The following is a 20,714-nucleotide window of genomic DNA, read 5'->3' on the forward strand; positions in this document are numbered from 1 at the left end:
AGACAAATATCGTATGATCTCACTTATATGTGGAATCTAAAAAACTGAATAAATGAGAAATGTAAACAGAAATAGTCTCAGGGACACAGAGGAAAAACTGAGGGTTGCTAGTTGGGAGGGGGTGGGGATGAAGGAGAAGGGGAAGGGATGAGACAGTACAAATTGGTAACTACGATATGGGCTCAGGGATAGAAAAGACAGTATGGGGAATATAATCAATAATGTGTAAATATTTTCTAGGGGGCCAGATGGACTCATGTCTTGTTAGGAAGACCACTTCATAGACGGTGTAGAGGCCTGACCACCGCACTGTATTTCTGAAGCTGATGTTAAATAATATTGTATGTCAACTATAATTATATATACATATAAGCATGGGATGTGGAGTACAGTGTGAGAATGGAGTCAATGAAATTGTAATAGATAAGTATGATATTGGGGGTGGGAGGGCAGTGGATGGGGGGAGGGGAGTTGTTACTTTGTGAGGGGTGAAAAGGATAACTATTGCATTGTTCTGTACACCTGAAACCAATAATAAAAATAAATAAATAAAAATATAAAATAAAATATCAACACATATCGCCATTAAAACTATACTTAGTAAGATTTATAACAAGGAAATACATTATAAATTATAATGTTAAGTGGAAACAGAAAAATACAAAGTGAAATTTTGATAGAGGTTGGGTTATATGAGTGTATGTATCTGTCAACACTTACATTTAAGATTTGTATTGCATTGTATATAAATTTTACCTCAAAAGAAACTATATCAAATGCTGATTGCTAATTCATGATATGCATGCTGAATTATTTAGGGAGAAGCATGCTAACATCTGCAATTACTTTAAAGGAATTTTAAAAATAAGTTGGATTTTTGATGTATAGAGAGGATGGGTAGATGCATAGATATGTGACAAAGCAAGTTAATAGCATAATATAGGTTTGGGTATATGGGTGTTTACTGTAAAACTCAAATTCACTGTATGTTTGAAATTTTCATTAAAAAGTTAGAAAAAAATTACATAGAAAACTATTGGAAGAAAATATACTGAAGTGTTAAGATAGTCTGTGTTGTGAGACATGAGTGTCTTTTCCTCTTTTATTCTATTCCTTTTCTAGATTTTCACAATTTCAAAACAACAAAATATGTTTTAGATTCTTGATTAATTAATGTAAGTGAATGATGAGTCTCAATTGTCACTAACTTTCCCTACCTAACAGAGGCATATTTTGGAAATTTTCTTACGACACATAAGATTTTTCTCAATCATTACTCATCATTCAGGGGTCAACATGCTGATTTGATTTAGCTCATGTGCTAAAAACTATACAGGTCATGGGTTGACCTATCATAAAAATATGTATAGATTGTGATGGGCGATAAATAGCAAATGGTTCCAGCTGGCTACTCCTTCGATGAACCATCTCTAGCTCTGAAATATATTCTGGCACTTAGTCACCTGCACATAAGTTAGCTTGTTGATGAGAACATTTAGCTGCTCCCTTTTAATGCTCAGTGAATCTGGGCTACCCAGGTACTACCAGGGAGAAAGACAAGTGTGAGTAACCAGAGATCAGTAACTAAAATTAGCATCACTTTACAATGAGCAATGCATGCATACAGAGCATATTTCATGAACACCTTTCTTGCAGACTTCTAAGTTTCTTAAAACACGGTTTTGAATTTTAAAAAATATAAAGTTCTACCAGTAAGACTGGAAAATATTTTATAGCAATTTAGGAATAATAAAAAGGTAAAGAATGTTTAAATGATGTATCTTGTTAGATAATTTATACATAATACAAATGAACATAAACTTTTCATAATTGGCATAGTGCAGATTTTGGTGCTTTAAAAAGTGCTGCTATAGTTTCTTCCATTATTGCTTCATAAACAAGTTGACACAGAAATGTATCTGCTATAATAATTGTTAATTTAGTAACTGTGTTTGAAAGCATTTTTGCTTCATTTCTTCTCTCTGCTGAGCCAATGACTGCATCTGTGCAGCAGGCTCTAAAACTCATCAGGTGTCTGTCAGCACACCTCACCCACCTGCCCAAAATGATCCTGATAGGAGCACATTAGAGATACCTCTCTTGCCCTGACCCAGCAAGGAGCTGATGCTCTTTGAATAATGCTTTTTCCATTCTCAGATGCTTTCATATACTTCTTTTTTTTCTATCCCACAATATCTCTGTGTGGTTCATAAAGCAAGTTTTTTACAAGTTCAGTCCTGATGAGATGGAACTCTATACAATATTGATTATATTATTTCATTGAACTAGAATTGTGTTGTCATGAAGATGGTTTGGGGAGAAAAAAAGTAGGTCAATGGTGGGATTTGTTATAAAGCGATTTTAACTATAATGATAATTGTACTGGGATTTAATCCACATCTCTATTTTATAAATGGGAAGCTAAAGTCAATAGAAATTGAGAGGCTTGTTCAGGATTAGATATCATCAACCAATATTTGCCTAGAAAAAACTCTAATCTAGTCCTTGAGGAACTTAGTCTAGTTGGAGAGATGGCCTAAACCTATGGAAAGTTGGCTTAAAAAACTAAACAGTAAATAAGTGCTGAATGAGCTATTTAGACAGCAAATATACTCAGTGTTCAAATATAAGCCCTTTTGCACTGTGTGGTCAGGAAGACCTCAGAGAGGAGTGCGATGTCTTGTGAAGAGTCCAAGGTCAGGAATCAGAAGGCCTGAGACCTGGAGGCAGCTCAGTCCGCCATCCAGTCACAAGTAGTCACCTGTTTCCAGTTTTCCTCATCTAAGAACAGGACTGGACTCTAAAGTCCCTTTGAGCTCTCTGATTCCAAATCCATCATTAATCCTTTTTAGAATGAGTCAGGAGAATGGATGGACAATTACTAAGTGACAGATTATACATGGCGTATGTATAATTGGAAGTGCCATACGTGTAATGAAAAGGGTCTGCCTACCCTGATGTGTGAGGAACTGATTTCAATTCATTCTCAACCACCCAGGATGTACAGAGACTGAGCACTTTGTGCTTCAGAGATTTAAATATTTTTCAAGAAGTGGGGATGGAGTGTGGTATAAGTGAAGGAATGATGGGTTGTGTGATTCAATAGAGAGTAACTAAGGGACTTGGGCAAGGTCTGTCAGGTAATAAGGGGTAGACTCGGGCTCCAACCCAAGTCTCCTAGTGGCCTAGTGTTCTTTCCAAAACATGTGACTCAGATTCCTTCTTTTCCCTTTGGTATTTCTCACAACAGGAGTCAGCATTTCCTGTCTTTATTTCTTGCTTATTTGCTGCTCAAACTACTTTAATCGGGACTTTGCTTATGCCTCCACTGAAACTAGTTCTGTTATATATATGAAAAAACAATCACCAATGACCTTGATTGTCAAATTTATTAAATTTTTTTCTTTCTAGTTTGCGCCCTTTGTGTGTTAGGAAATCATAGCCTACCCAACCAAGGTCATAGGACTTTTTCCTATTTTTTAAACGAGAACTTTAAAGTTTTGCTTTTCATACGTGGGTGTGTATTTGATCTGTAGTTAACTTTTGCTGGATGGTGTAAAGTAGGGTTTCCTCAGTACCACTTATTACATAGTCCTTCTACACTAGTCTGCAATGCCTGCTCTCTGTGTAAAGTTTCCATATATTAATAGATGGGATAGTTCTGGTTCTTTATTTTTTCCATGGGTCTATCTGTCTATTCCTATGCTGCCTTCATTATCACGCTATAAATAATACTTGATATCTGGTAAGGCAAGTTCTCTCACTTTTACTCTTGTGTGTTTTAGGTCTATTAGATAATTTATTTTAAAACTTTGCTCTATCAGACACCTTTTATGATCAACTGGTGAAGTTCCACAAATAACCGTATCCAAATTTCGATTAGAACTGCTTTATATTTATGGATGGGTTTAGGAAGAAGTGACATTTTTATCATGTAAACAGCTTCTGTTCATGAACATAAACTATCTATTTAGCTATTCTTCAATGTCTTTCAATAAAATGTCATAATTTTAATGTATAAGCTCCATAAAGGGCTTATACATATTTCATTATTCATTCCCACAATGTTTGTTACAGTGGTAAATGGCATATTTAAAATTTGCTTTTGAATAAGTAATACAACCCATATTGAATTGCTGATCCTTTTTCTAAGAGCTCTTTATAATTTAGGGAGATTATTGCAAACTATTTTTTCAGTTTATCATTAGTGTTTGCTTACTTTATTCCCCTGAAATATTCCCCTATTATTTCTCATCCCAATGCTACACATTAATTTTCCATGGTTTCTTATAGACTTATTTTGTGCTTTCATTATAAACTTTTTTATTTTTATTTTATTTTTTTTCTTTTAAGCTGAGCCATCCTGCCACCTGTTGGCAGCTCAGCGGCTGCTCAGCTTGGGCCGGAAATCGAACCGCTGTTGCTCAGAGCTCAAACTCTTGAGTGAGCTCTTAACCAACTGAGCCACTCGGCCAGCCCCATTATAAACTTTCAAATCTCTGATAGATCAATTTGGAAGTTATGCTGGCGTAAGATATAATGAATGAATCCCACTTTTTTTTTCTCAGTTCCCTAATTATTCCCAAATATTTATTGGAAAGTCCTCCTTATTGGTTTGAGATTATTCTTTATAATAGATTCTCTTTTGTATTTAGATGTATACTTGACTTTTCATTCTATTCCATTAGACTATCTCTTCATAACCATCCTGTTTTGATAGCACTTTATAATATGCCTTAATATCTAGTAGTGCTAGTCATCTCATTATTTTTCTTTTCCAGAGTTTTTATGGCTATTTATCTTTCCCACATATACTATAGGATCAACTTGTTTAAAAAATACCTTGATGAAAAATTTTTGTATTTTTATTGGGATATTAAATTTTTTAATAAGGAAAACTGATATAGTTTGCTTTAGATCTTTTTTATCCAACACATGGTAGGTATTCCATTTGCATAACTCTTTCGGGTGCTTCATTAATGTTTTAAAGTTTACTTTATATAGCTCTTGCATATTTATTAGTTAGTTAATTACTAGGTATTTTATCTTTTTGCGTTACTACTGTGAGTTGGGTCTTGTTTTCCATTCTATTTACCTTTTGGTTGTTATTTACATGAAGTTGTTGATTTCTGCAACTGAAATCGCATTGTTTGTCTTGATAAATAGTAATAGTGATATGAACATACTTGTCTTGACACTGGCTGCAGTGATACATTAGTGTTCCATTTGCCATGCACACATCACCTCAAACTTGGTGGCTTAAAACAACACACATCTATTATGTCACAGTTTCCATGCATCAGTCCAGGCATGGTGAGCTGAATGCTCTGCCCGGAGCAGGACTTCACGATGCCTCAGTCTAGGTGCTGGCCAGGCTGTGACACTTTCTGAAGCTTGGGATCTTCTTCTAAGCTGAAGTGGTTGTTGGCAGAATTCACTTCCTTGCAGCTGCAGGACCTGAAGTTCCATTTTCTTGATGGCTATAAGTGGGAGGCTGCTCTCTAGAAGCTTCTCTCAGTTCTTTACCATGTGACCCCAAAATACGGTGGCTTACTATTTTCAGGCCAGTAGGAGAATCTGTCAGGGAAATCTCGAATCCTTTTTTAAAGGACTTGCCTGATTAGGTTATGCTCGCTCAGTCAACCAATTAGGGGTCTTAATTATATCTGCAAAAACTCCTTTACGCTTGTCATTATTTCACTGGTTAGAAGCAGGTCATAGGTTTTCTTTGTGTTAGGGGAGGATATTATACAGAAGTGTGGCTACCAGGGGGTGGAATCATGGAGGCCATCATAGTTAGAATTCTACCTCCCACTGATGCTAATATTTCTATATTTCTCCCATCATGCATGCCGTTTACTATCCAATTTCTATTTATCTTATTTATTTAAAGAAAATTTAGTGGGTGTTGAATTATGTGAAATGCCCTTTCAATGTCTACAGAAATAAACACAATTTTCCACCTTAGACCTATTAATTTACAAATATTGAGTCCTTAAATACCTAGAATAAACTATACTTAGCTGTAATGTTTGTTATTCATTTAATGTTCTGCTGTATCCTGATTGATAACATTTTAAAAGGATTTTTGCATCATTAATATTCTTAAGTATCTGGTCTGGGTTTTCTTTTGCTGTGCAGTCTTAACAAATTTTGGAATCGATGTTATGCTGTCTACCTTGAAGAAATGTAAAAGTTTTCTTTCTTTTCCAGTACTCTTGAACAATTTAAAAATCATTGGAACTGCCTGTTCCTCAAAGTTGATAGATTTCTCTATGAAAGTCTTCTTGTTTTGAATGCAGCTCTTTGATATTTTTAAAAATATCTTTAACGGAAATTAATTTGTGACTCATAGAACCAACTTCTTTCAGGAAGAGAATGATTCAGAATCCTGCCAGCGTGGCTGTCATTTGCCTCTTTTGACAACATCAGGAAGCCTCTATTAGCCATAGGCTTATGTTCGGTTTCTTTCGCATAGCCCTCTGACTACCTGCCAGTCTCATCTTTTAACGTCACCCACCTCAACCTCTGTGCTTCTACAACACTAAACTGCTTCTAGTTCCTGGCTCTCTCTTTTTTATTCTTCCATGCCTTTTACTCACACTGTGTCATTTGACAGAATTGCCCTTTTTCTCTTTGTTATATATTTTAACCTTTCAGACTAATATCAGGAAGCTTCTCTAGAAAGCCTCTCTTGACATGGGTTAGCTATCTCCCCTCCAGTCTCACTATACTAATTTGTAATTATCCCGGTGTATGTCTGTCTCCTCCATTAGAACGTAAGATCCGTGAAGATAAGGACGTGACCTTCTTACATCCCAAGTATTATGTGTGAAAGGTGCTCAATACATGATTTTTGAATGAGTGAAGATGTGAATGTAGAGAGAACTAAGATGAGACAGAGGATTACCTGACTTCAAGTATTTGAAGAGTTTTCATAAGAAAGAGACTTGTTCTCTTTTTGACACAAAGCGGTGCTAGGATCATTAAATGAAAGTCATTAGCTGAATACGGGTAAGAATTTCTTCACAGTTGGAGTTATTCAGTGATATACAGCTACATCCTGAAGTAGTGACGTTTCTTTCACCAGAAGAATTGAAAGCAGGGTCTGAACATCTTTTAGGATGCTATAAAAATATTGTTACATTGAGTTGGCAAGTGATTTTCAAGCTATAATCCACAGAACCCTGTGGGTTCCAAAGAGATGGGGTGAGGTGAGGGGAAAGGAAAAGAATAGAAGATCCAGTCAAGGGCATCTCTGGACCCGCTGTTCCCTCCACAGCAGAAGCTCTGCTGCTTTGCTTTGTTTTTGACATCCTGGGTTTTTAGCTACAATATGGTTTGAATACAGAGTCCCATCGCTGTTAAAAAAAGCATTTGAAAATGCTTTTGTTTTATATGTATATATATATATATATATATGTTTTACATACAGTAAAACCTTGGATTGTGAGTAACTTGGTTTGTGAGTGTTACGCAAGACGAGCAAACATTTCTAATACATTTTAACATGGTAAACGAGCGATGTCTTGCAATACGAGTAGTTTGTTTCCAGAACGAATTACGCTTGCAAACCAAGGTATTACTATACATATATATATAATATATACACTATATATAAATGAGATATATATCTCATAGTACCTTGCACATAAGTCATAGATGCTCAATCAGTGCTGCCTTATCTCTCTGTTTCATTCTTTTGCCCCATTGAGTCCCCTGAAAATCTCTTGTAGAATCTAACATTCTATTGTAAATTTGATGACTTCTTCAGCTTTTTTTCTGAGCTCCATTAAGGCAGACACTGCATGCTACCCTTCTTTGTAGTTCAAGCAGCACCCTAGCACTGTATTCCCCCAATAAACCTCTGAACACATAAAGAAATAAAGAACTGGTTCCAGCCTTTCTCACTAAGTAGCTACCATGGAAACACAACAGGTCAAATATATTACATGACTAAGAATACAGAAGTTAATGGTGTAGGAGAACGAAAGAAGTGAATGAAAACACCAAGGACTCAGGCAGAGAACAGAAATGCGTCCTCTGCCAGTCTGGCATGGGCTAGCTAAGGCCTCACAGCAAGGCTATAGCCCTTTTCTCAATTTAGGGAGATTACAACCTTTGGTCTTACTTTGGTCTAGATTTTTGGTACAGATATCTTTTGAACATTTTTTTGTTTTCCTGCAGAAATGGAGATCTTGGAACTATGGGCTCTGCCTCTTCTTCATGCCTTAGGCCTACTGTCCCCAGCTTTGTATGTATAAGGCTGGCTAACATTCTAGAACAGGTTATCTTAACTCATTAAGGGAGAAATGTACAACCACTGAGTACTAAGCCATATGGGATATATCCAGGCAAGAGACTCCAAAAATCAATGGTAGTTTTACCTCCAGCTTTTCATTATAAAAGTCTCTTGTGGTATAATTTAGCATAGCACGGTTTGTGTTTTCTCCTGCAAGTCTTTTGCTATCATTATTTTCTTCATTGACAATACCAGGTTTTTTCCCTTTGGTTTCTTGCAGATATCGGAATTGCTTCTTCCTGTAGAAAGACAAAGAGATTTAGAGAGTTATTTAACAGATTTATTAAAATATGTCCATTTTTGTTCAGTTTAGAGGGGAACATATATTCTTTTGAGTATCTGTTTTATGAGTTTGAGTTTCTTTGAGCTCAGTTTCAATATCTCAATTTTTCTACTAAGCTATTCAACCTAAATTCTTTTGTTTCATAACTACCAATCATCAACATAAACTTGTCTCAAGCATTTCTAAAGTGAAAAATCACTATCTTAGAAAAAAAATCAATATGATAATTAAATAGTCACAGAGCATAAAACAACCATATTAAAGATGTAGTAGGCCAAACTTTCAAAGCCTTATATCCCATATTATAAGTTAGTTACCCTCGTATAAATCACACAAATTAGTCATGATTCCATTATGCAGCTCAGTAGTATTACTCATAGCTAGAAAATAGAATGGGATACTGGTTTAAGTTTAGGCAAAAACAAAACAAACAGAAAACCAAAGACTTCCAACTGTTAGCATATCAGGGCAAGATTCTAGTAGGAGGTAAAAAATGAAACAGGAAGCCTCATTTGATTATTAAAAAGAACATAAACAGTGCTGAGTATCACTTACAGGTCCATAAGCCTAGAATTCCAGAGGACTGCAACTCATCCTCCAGGGAAGTCGCTTTCTGGTTTCCACCACTTAGGGTGTCTATAAATGAAGTGATATTACTACTTTACTGTGAACTTGAATTGAAGATTGGGAGAAGAGGAATTTCTCTTTTAAAATTTATTTTCCAATTTGACAGTGTCACACAATCATTTTAGAAATTGTAAGATTTTGAAAAGAATAGAGAACTAGATAAAAATCACTCATAAATCTATATAAATCTGTAACACTGTTCACATAACATTGTTCGACATGTTTCTTTGTAGGCTTTTTCTATGAATTTTGTAAAACGTTAAGGTCATATTAAACATCCTATTCTGTATACTGTTTTCACTTAATGTTATAAAATAAGCATTTTCTATGTCATTAAAAATAATTTCAATGAATACCTAAAATGCAATTGTGATATAGATCACAATTTACCTAATCAATCCTTTTTATTGGATTCTAGGTAGTATAATATTCTCACATTTATAAAGAAAAATGTAATAGAGATCTTTATCTGAACTTATTTTCTTTATCAATTTTTAAATTACAAGAGCAATGTAAACATACATTTTCTATCACTTTTATTAGTCTTTTCAAATAGTCAACTTTTTATTAATTCTGTTTTTAATATCATTATTTCTTTTCTTTAGCTTTCTTAAGAATTATTTTGCTGTTCTTTCTCTAATTTCTTTAGACACAATGTTTAGCTCATTCCTTTTTAGCCTTTATTCTTTCTTGATATACCTATTTCAAGGCTAAAATGGTTCCATTTAGCACCACATAACTTGATCCCACAAGTTTTGAAACGTGGCATTTTCATTGTATTCCAGTTCAAGGTAGTTTCAAATTTCCATTATGAAATTGTCTTTAACCTGTGCTTTACTTAGAAATGTTTCTTAGTTTTCAAATATACGAGGATTTCCTTGTTAACATTTTGTAATCAAGTTAGCACTTACTTGCATTTTGAACAGAGGAACATGGAATTCATTGACATTTGCTTTACAGGTAGTATTGGGTCAATTTTTATAAATATTCCATAAATGCTTGAAAAGAATGTACATTCTGCAGTTGTTGGGGGCAATGTTCTCTAAATGTCCATTAAGTCAAATTGTTAATCATGTTGTTCAACTGTTTTATCTTTTTTCTATTAATCGCTCAGAGGTATATTAAAACTTCCCAATGTAATGTGGATTTGTAGTGTTGTCAACTTTTGGCTTAAATGTTTTTAAGGCTATTTTTGTGAGGTAAATGTGTCAAGCCTTATGGAAGTATTACAAAGTATAGTACAATATTTTTATAAATTTGGGATGATGAATGGCTCCCTAAGATACAAATTCATCTTATTTAGTTTACTGAGAAATCTCATTAGGGTTTTTGATTGGGAATTTAGTAAATTTGTGGTTTAATTTGAATGAATTTGCATGTTTATAATAATGTCTCTGAAATCATTAATAGTGCATATCTCTCCATTTCTTAAGACTTCTTTATTATTCCTAATTTCAATCTACTTCATACTTTGTGTCAGGTGGATTTCCTGGTGTTTTATTATTTTTATTGCCTCTTTAAATAGGATACTTTTTCTAATGCTATGTTTTCAATAGTTTATTATTGTAATGAGGAAATATTAATTATTTTTATATGCTGAACTGGGGTCTGGTCTCCTTGTAGCATATTCTGACTAGTTCTTAAAAAGTTTAATAGTTGAGGTCTTGGATTTTCCTTAAGAAATGGTCCTTATAAAGAGTCAATTTTTGCTTTCATTGGACAGTTGTTCTTTTTTCAACTTCTTGTTTTTCAAAAAGTTGCTGTTATTTTTCTGAATTTCTTATCTCCATTTTCTTTTACTTTACTTTGATAATTTCTAGCTTCTCGAATTAAAAGCCTCATTAACTTTAATCTTTCTTGTTTTCTAGTAAGTATATTAAAGATATAATTTCCTCTCAGTACAGTTTTAGCCACATCCCACAGGTTTTGACATACACTGCTCTTGTCAAATTCATTTATATGTGACTTATGAGTTTGCTTTCACCTTATTCCTTAACCTAAAAAAGTTAAAGTATTTTCTAAAATCCTTTTTAAAAAAATAATACAATAGTAGAACAACAACAAAAACAAAGCAGAACAGAGCAGGCCAAGTGGCTCATTGGTTAAGAGTGTACTTGGGAGCGTGAGCTCTAAGCAGCAGAGCCGCCGGTTTGGATCCCACATGGGCCAGTGATGTTGCGCCCTCTACAGCTAAGATGGTGAACAACAGCTCAACCTGAAGCTGGGCTGCCGTGAGTCACGGGCGACGGCATAGGCTGCAGCGGGGCTGCCGTGGGCTGCTGTGAGCTACCATGAGTGGCTGGCAGCCAGTGTGAGTGGCCGGGAGCCAGTGTGAGCTGCTGTGAGCGGCCATCCAATGGCCAGCGACCAAGTGCCTCAGCCAGGAAGAGCGTAATGATCACAATACCAACATGGACCAGTGAAGCGACGTCCTCCATAACTAGCTGAAGAATAAAAGGACAGTAACTTGTCTGTTCCCCTTCCCTGATTCTCCAATGCTGTTCCCTTCCCCAATTCCCCAATAAAATATTTAAAAAAAAATAATAAAGCAGAACAAAAGTCAAAAAGATAATTCAAGCAATATGTATAGACATACGAGTGAAAAGTAAGCTTCTACACACTTTGGAACCCTAGTGTTATCAGTTCAACTCCTAGGGACAACCATTTAAAAAACAATTTAAATTACATAAGACTATTTCTGAAATATATGCCCCATTTCTCACAAGTTACAGCATATTATACAATTGTTCTATGTCTTGCATTTTTACTTTCTAAGATATCTTAGAGACTGCTTCATATCAGAACCTCTAATTATTTTTAGAGCTACAAGTAATTGGTCCTCTATTAATGGACATTTAGTGAGTTTTCATATTTTTGCTGTTACAAACACTGGCTGCAATGAAAATCCTTGGACACCTATATTTGTGCTCAAGTAAAAACCATTATCTCTAGAATATTCCTTTACATGAAATCACTAAGTCAAAACACATGTACCTAACAACAGTTTGTTAGGTATTGCTAAATTGTTGTGAAAGAGTTTTATCAACATTCCTTAACACCAATAGTGTATATGAATCCTGTTTCATCACACTATACATTATTAAACTTTTAGTCTTTCCCTACAAAGTTACCTCATTGTTTTAAAATTTTCATGCCTACAACTTTGATTGAGGTCAAACATCTCTTTTTTTAGTTTAAAGGCATTTATATTTTGTTTTCTGGGAACTTGCTTCTGTTTCTTTGTTTTTCCAATTCCAAATGGACAGTTTTTGGCTCATTATTTTAAGCTATTACAATTAAAGTAAGTGATCTGCATAAGTATGCTTTTTGGGATACATACAGATTTTCTTTGAGATTAATATATGTTCAATTTTTTCAAACATTTCTTAGGTATTTGAATAGCTTTTTTTCCCCTGAATTGGAAATAAGTTCTGGGAATAAAATTCTAAATATATTTATTTAATAAAATGTGTTAACTGAGTTATTCAAATCCTCAATATTCTTTTTTATTTTGGTTTATTTGATCCATTAATCAAATAAATTATTTACCACAATAACTTAATTTGTCAATGTGTACTTGTATTTGTTGATGTATTTAGAAGCTGTGATCTTGGTTACATTTAGTTAAAAATTATTTTTTTTTGGTAGATTGTAGTTTTTGGTGTCATCAATTCTATTATCACTAATATTAATATTTCCATATTTATTTGTTGTGGTTGGCATTTGCCTGTTATATATTTTCCATCCCTTAATTTTCAACCTTTATGTATTGCTTTCTTTAGGGATAGTTCTCAAAAATATGCAACTCAAATTTTAACCCAATCTTCTTTTTTTTTTAGCTGAGCCATCCTGCTATCTATTGGCAGCTTAGCGGCTGCTCAGCTCGGGCTGGCCTCGAACCGCTGTTGCTCAGAGCTCAAACTCTTGTGCGAGCTCTTAACCAACTGAGCCATTCGGCCGGCCCTTAACCCAATCTGACAGCTACTATCTATTAATAGGAGAATTTCATTCATTGATATTTATTATGATGACTGACATGTTTATTTTTCTTTTTTCTTTCCTTCCTGCTTTTCTTCTTCTCTTTCTGCTTTATTTTTTCTTTTTAGTGATTTAGAAATTAAACATCTAATTTTTTTTGTAATGGCAGCCCTTAAATTTTTAAAACAAATACATTAAACATATATTTTTTCCCATCAATTTCTGGTGTTAATTGATATCTATTATTTCTCCCAATCCTGGAAAGAAACCCAGCAAACTTTAACTTCTTTCCTCTTAGGATTTTCCTGGATTTTTATCTTCATGTTATTAAATTTTTTTTTACATCAGCAGTAATACTTTTTTACATAACTATAATTTTTATTGATTTCTTTCCACACATTCATTTCTTGAATCCATTGCTTCATATTTCCCGCATTCACTGTTCATTTTATAGTGGTACCTCTCTCAGTATTTGTTTCTCAGAGTGGTTCTGTGGGTTTTTATGGAATTTTTTTTTTTTAAAGATTTTATTGGGGAATTGGAGGAGGGAACAGTGTTGGGGAATCGGGGAAGGGGAACAGACAAGTTGCTGTCCTTTTGTTCTTTAGTCTAGTTGTGAAGGATGTCGCTTCACTGGCCCATGTTGGTATTATCATTGCACTCTTCCCAGGTGAGGCAGTTGCTCGCCGGCCATTGAATGGCCACTCACGGCGGCACACGGGCAACTCACGAAAGCGCACACCAGCTTCCGGCCAGCCCCACTGAAGCCTACGCTGTTGCCAGCGACTCACGGCAGCCCAGCTCCAGGTCGAGCTGTTGTTCACCATCTTAACTGTAGAGGGCACAGCGTCACTGGCCCTCATGTGGGACCCGAACCGGGGCCCTGCTGCTCAGAGCTGGCATCCTAAGCCAACTCAACCAATGCGCCACTCAGCCGGCCTGGTTTTTATGGGATTTAGATTCCACCAATCAGACACACTTGGATAAGATCTGAAATCAGACCTGAGCTAACTGGGGAAGAGGGGGCAGCACACATGATACCCATTTTTTTGGTGTAAATTATAGCAGGGCAGCATGGCTCTGGACTCAGGTTCTGGGGCGGGAGTGGGGAACTTTTTGATCCCCAGTGTAGTTAAAGTGGTATAATCCTGGAGCTCGCAGTTGGGACAACAATCTCCTGATGACCCAGCTCCATGACTATAGCAAAGGTGGCAGTTTCCTTGGTGGGCTGGTTCTGTGGTATCATTCTGGGCTCATCCTCTCTAGGCTCAGTCTAGAGATTGCTTCCCCAACCCTTCTGATGGTTTTGTAGATAACTAATTCCTTGTACGTCAGTCATTTCCTACTTACTCTAGCCAGGCTGAATTCTCTTATCTATAATTGAATCATGACTGACAGACCATCCTTGGCTCTTCGCCCTCCATCCATGCCACATCCTGTTAGTGAATATGTTCCATCAGGTACACCTCTTCTAAATATTTTTCAAATTATCCTCTTCTTCACCCTCACCATCTTAAATAGTCTGGACTACAGGCTAGCTTCTTGATTGGTCTCCATTCCTCCCACCTCTGTCTGCCCAAATGGCAGCCTTTCTAGAACATAAATCTAAGCACACAATTGTTTTGCCATGTTTTCACTTTTGTTTTAATTGCAAGGCTCTTCAAATGAAACCATAATCTTTTTAGCTTCATTTCCTATCACTATTAGCAATCACCCCATGCTCCAATTATACTGAACTATTTACAGGTCTGCCTTTGCAGATCTTTCCCCTAAAATAATCCTACTGATTCCTATAGAACTAGACAAAATGTTACCTCCTTTATGACACCTTCCCAATGTTTCTACCAAAATGCTGTCAGTCTCTCTCATAGCCCCGTCTTCTAGCATCTGAAACATTATAATTGCTTATGTATATCTTTAACTTATTAGCTTGTAAGCCACACAAGAGTAAGGACTTTGTCTTACTCATCTTTATATCCGCAACACTTTGAATAGGGCCAGCCACAAACCAAATTTAGGATAAATGTTTATGGAATGTATAAATGGTACAGTTAAATGTGTGGGATCTATCCCTTTTTGTAGTGCAACAATAATTCTATTGAAACTATAGAAATTAAAGGTTACCTGGCATCACCCAGAATTGAAATCACACGGTACTGGGGCAATTCCGAAGATGCTACGTGTGCTAGGATTCCAAAGAGCCTTTCAGCCATTATCATATCATTCTGTGTCACCTGAGGAGATACAATGGAGATGGGTCAAAAACAACACTGTCTGTTAGCTTGATACAACTAACATAACTCCAATGAAATGTCCAGATTTTAGTATTTTCTTTTTAGTCCAGGAAAGTACATTCTCCTGGGCTGTAAGAAAAGCGTTCTTGTTGATATTTATCTTTCTTCCCTGAGCTTAATTAAAATGAAGACATACAAATGTGGCTCATGGTGATGGGGTATGAGTAGAAGTTGATGAGTTATCTCTGACTTAGAAACTTTTCTGAGTATTATACTGAGGCCCCTTAAATTCTTAATGAATTTTTGCAGAAATCCTATAGCTTCTCGGAGTAGAATGACGTAGGAGGGAAAATTCCCAATGTCAATGAAATAGATTCATTTTAATGTTTCAAAGGTAAGTCGAGGTGTTGTTCAGACCTTGCTCCTATAAGGATAATTTTATCCCTGCCTGAGAGATGGAACACTGGATTAGCCAGGACGCTCCTGTTTGTTATGAAGTTATGTCCGCCTTTCAAACTACAAGGAATAACTCATCACAGGTATCCCCTATGAGGGCTCATTCCTATGTTAATACAAGAAAATACTAAAAGCTAAAAGCAAGACTTGGATTAATATCTGGGCATATTTTCTTTACTAGATAATACGGTTGCTTGCAGTTTATATACTATTAGTTTGTCTATGTAATTCAGTGGTTACTAACCAGGGCCATTTTGGCTCCTAGGGAACACTTCGCAATGTCTGGAGACATTTTTGGTTGTCACAACTGCTAAAGGGGTATTACTAGCATCTAATGAGTAGAGGCCAAGGATGCTGCTAAACATCCCATAAATGCATAGGACAGGCCGCATAACAAAGAATTACCTAGCCCAAAATATCAACAGAGCTGAAGCTGAGAAACCCTGATACAGTTAAATTTCGAATCTTTTAAAAATTCATTATTAACACATCATAGGCATTTTCTGAAAAAATAAAGCCATAATTCCCAAGTATCTTATGCTCGTGAATCAATGCAGACTGATGCCGTTCTTCTCCCTACACTTTCATAGTTACCGAGGCTGCTGTTCCCACAAATCCTCCCTTAGCTGACAACTATTACAAGTTGTGTGGTCTAATATAGTCACCTAGTGGCCACTGCAGGCCACTACTCCATCTCGTCTTCATGCTCATAATTCAGTTTAACTCTACTTCAAGCAATGTCATCCTCTCTTACACAAAGAAGCAGAAACATAGTATAACATCACTATATATTGTCAAGGATGAGATCAGCAGCTTTATTTTAGGTCTTTTATTAAAGGGTCAAATATCCCTGGCATTGACATTTTTGGAAATTTAAATCAGAATAAATTATATTGGTTCTTTGTAATTCTTTTCTACTTTGTATAATTATATTACACTCTTCCTTCCTATTTCAAGATTCTATAATAAATTATTATACCTCTAGTAGTGATCCATGACTGGTAAATACACTCTTTAGGGTTCATCGGGATGGCAGTGTGGCTATGAATGAGGGGGAACTACTCACCCATAGCCATACTGATCATTCTGCTTCCAGTTCAGTGCAGAACTGGAAGTAGCTTTGGAAACCTCTGACACAAATTATTAGGTTTGACCGGGAACTCACGACCTATCTGGGGAAGTCCCAGCAGGGCACACAAGACTGAACCAAATCTCTCGAGAACTAGCTGGAGAAATGAATAATCATCTAAAGGCCCCAGGTTTGCCTGTATCTTCACCAGACGGCTGATACTCGGGTCATGGGCCCGCCATCGCTGATGCGAATGTCACATCGCTCTTGTACACTGACTCAGAGACCTCCCGTCTCCTGATAAAAGGCTGGATTTTTGGAGTTCTAGGCCAGAGGTGCTTAGAGGGTGTCAGCTGCAGGGAAATACAGTTGCTATTACCACCATGTCGGCAAGGGTGATTACAGCTCATCTTGTAGTAAGGGGGTCTTCTGAATTTTAAAAGATACTCACAATAATACTAACAGCCTATTAAAGATTTTTTCCTTTGGAGGGTTATTTAAGTTCAGTTCAGGAATTCCACAGTAGAGGAAGAAGTGTAATTTCTTTTTCTCTTCCAAAATAATATTTAAAGAGAACATGGTCTTTGGATAGCTAGGGGACTATTTGTGACCAGCTTAGTAGAATCAATCTTAAAAACAACTTTTTATTAATAAGTTCTCAGTTATTCAGGCTGGAGGCTTGTGTTATACAATGCAGATATGCCACAGGCAGCTGTTACACCCTATTAACAAAACACTCCAGACATTACTTATGCTTGTTTTATTTCCTTTATTTCTCTCCTTTTCTCCTTCTCTTCTTTTACCTTTCCCCTGGCTCATCTCCTTCTCATCTCTCCGTTCTTTAATCACTCTTCTTTCTCTGTGTGCATTCTCTTATTCCACCATTTTATTCTTCCCTTCTACCACAACCCCTATTAGCTGACATATGGGTATTACTTCCCCATCCCCTTTTGCATGCCAGGCACTCTACAAAGCACTTTTAAAAATACAAAGATCATATTACCTATAGAAGTGTTCTTTAAAACACAAACAAACAAAAACAACAACAAAAACTGTCATTCTACCAACACTTTACTTCTCTTAATGCTTACCAACAATAGTAAAAGTATTTACCATTCACCATGACGTGGTTACTATTTTATTTTCAAAATTTGTCTAGTGCTTTAGAAGTGTTTGGATAAATACATTTTTAGCTTTTTAACATTTTAAATGTCAGGATTTGAAAAAACAAAACAAAACTGTATTTCTCAAAAGTTCTATCATGGTTTCTTAAATTCCTGACCATTTGTATGACTATTTCCTTAAAAAGGAACATTTTTATTCTACATTTGACTTAGTGTTTAGCTTACCTCTGTCCCATTAATTTTCTGCATACTGAAATGGCTCAGCCTAAACAGTACATAGTATTTCCAGAGTGTAAAATTGACAACTGGATTTCCATGAGGATCAATTGTCAGTTGGTCGATGCGACGAAGTTGTGCTAATGCATTAAACTGCTGCAGCATCACAAGATTTGTTTCCTTGAATTTAAGGTGCTGCAATAATAAAATAAACAAACAAAAAGAGCTGAACATTAAGTTTAACCATCTTAAAATATTAACATTGAAGCTTCACTGTTCATTCTCCAAGTAAATTTGTAATCTTCAGGCTTAGCTAATGTGTTTTCAATTACATCAAGTCAACTGAATGTACTAAACTTACATAACTTTAATCCAACTAATGCGTCATTGATGAAATCCATTAATCCATCGAACATTGAATCCAAAGTGATTTCCCTCCCGCAAAGGACATCCCCCTATTTATTAACAAACTAAGACACTTAAAATTATATAAACATACAATAACTCACTGCAATGATTTTTATATACTTTTTGCTGAAATTAAATCTACAAAGGAAAGTTTAGAAATGAAAATTTCAGAACTTTATAAATACAGGGCTCACATGCTTCTGAGAAAGCTAATTAGTGATGATACTTGTATCTTGCCAATTACGATGTAGGCAAGTTACGCTGGCTATAGAAAAATCAAGTCACTAACACTGAAATGCTAAGGTAACTGTTCTGTCTGTGAAACTGGATGCTCTTTTCTAAACATACTGTCTCACCTCTATCTGTCTTCTGTAGGGAGAATGATGCGGTGAGAGAAAAACACTATAACAGGGCAGGTGAGAGAAATCACTTGGCTAACAGAGAAAAACAACAATAATAAAAACTCAAGAAAGAACTCCTATGGAAACCACAGTTTCTGTAAATGCATACCAATAAGTAATACAATAACACCATTAATTGGAAAAGGCTAATTCTCAGAGTAATTTTCATAAGCTACTAAAATTATTTTAAATGTTGTTAGGGGACTAGTGTGAAATTATGTAAAAATGTACATGTCCCATTAATAGTAAGCACAATAAATGAACACATGCTATAGGGTTAGGTGGGGTCCTGTTGAATGCTTTATAAAGTAGAAATCTATAATTTGAATAAAATTCTATTAGCCCTTTATACTCCATAAAGAATCACTTTATAGGGAGATAATTTCCAATATTAACAGAAAACTTCAAGGGCATTTATGAATACTGATTTAAATCCCAGATCCAGAAAATCAACACAAAGCCTGAAGTCTCCCTGCCAGATAGAAACTGCATTAGAGTTAAAAACAGGTGTTTGGCCTGAACTTACAAGTCGTGACTGAGAATAGCTCAAATATCCTACTAAAAGGAAATGTTTACCATAGAATTAGGGAACTTCATCTTCAATTTGGGAAGCACTTGGACGATTTCATCAAATTCTATGAAAGCGAAGGACACTGTGGTCACCGTGCCTGCTGTTTGAACACTCCAGTTCCGGTCTAGCGATTCCAGTGCCCCTGAGCCATACAGGGAAAGGGTGTCCCCATCTACTTCAACAAGGTGTGTGTCCGTGACAGATAAACCTTGCAAAGCACTGGTGAGTACTGGGTCCAGAGGCCTGGGAAGGCAAACACACAATTTTAAATGATAGTCTTATCACGTAAAGTAAATAACAGAAATATCAAGACCCATGGGAAAAGGTATTTGAAATTCTATATTCACTTTTTCATTTCAATAGTTAAACCCAGGGCACCAAAGACTAATTTTCAATAGAATAGTTGGAAGTTCTGTATTCTTCTAGTCACATATTTAAATTCAAAAAGAGGCACATGCTAACTAAAAATATACCACCTTTAAACTCAGACTATATATGTCAATAAAAGATAATTGATATTCTATTTAGTTTTAAAACAATCCATTTAATGTATCATGGATATCTTTTCATGTCAATACAAATAGGTTTTCCTAGCCTATAAAGTATTCCATTGTCTGGCTGAAAAAAAACCAAAAACGCATTTTACAAAACACTATTTCTATAGCGAGAACCATATAATACAAACATATATTTATAAAACACTTGGGAAGACATAAAATAACTGTTAACCACAGTTTATCTCTCAGAAGTGGGATTAAGGGGTAACTCGGACTTTCTGTTTTTGAATACTTCAGTGTGGTTTGAAATTTTGCACATGTATACACAATTATAAGCAGTAAAATTAATGTAGACTTCCTCCCCATTTTGAAATAAGAAATGATGAGAAACAATTCACTGTTTAGTCTATAGAATGAACACACACACACACACACACACACACACAATCACTTCACATATACTATTCAATATGAGTTATTTCCAAAGTAGGAGCTATATTTTCTGTAAAAGTTATCTAAATGATAGCAAGAGAAGAAAATAAATAGCT

General features: G+C 35.6%; 1 protein-coding gene across 1 annotated transcript in view; it reads right to left on the bottom strand.

Annotated features, from left to right (window-relative positions):
- The window catches only part of LOC109391754 (leucine-rich repeat-containing protein 49), a gene marked incomplete at its 5' end in the record, with an annotated part of 29,068 nt that extends 9,156 nt beyond the window's left edge, over positions 1-19,912 (bottom strand). The window contains 4 exons of the mRNA XM_019659576.1: positions 8,388-8,541; positions 15,315-15,424; positions 18,299-18,484; positions 19,675-19,912. Of these exons, the coding sequence (XP_019515121.1) occupies positions 8,388-8,541; positions 15,315-15,424; positions 18,299-18,484; positions 19,675-19,912 (688 nt within the window). The remainder of the gene's footprint in view (positions 1-8,387; positions 8,542-15,314; positions 15,425-18,298; positions 18,485-19,674) is intronic.
- Positions 19,913-20,714: the final 802 nt, after the last annotated feature.

This window comes from Hipposideros armiger, unplaced genomic scaffold, assembly GCF_001890085.2.
Source record: "Hipposideros armiger isolate ML-2016 unplaced genomic scaffold, ASM189008v1 scaffold_302, whole genome shotgun sequence".
In the NCBI taxonomy this organism is placed as follows: Eukaryota; Metazoa; Chordata; class Mammalia; order Chiroptera; family Hipposideridae; genus Hipposideros; species Hipposideros armiger.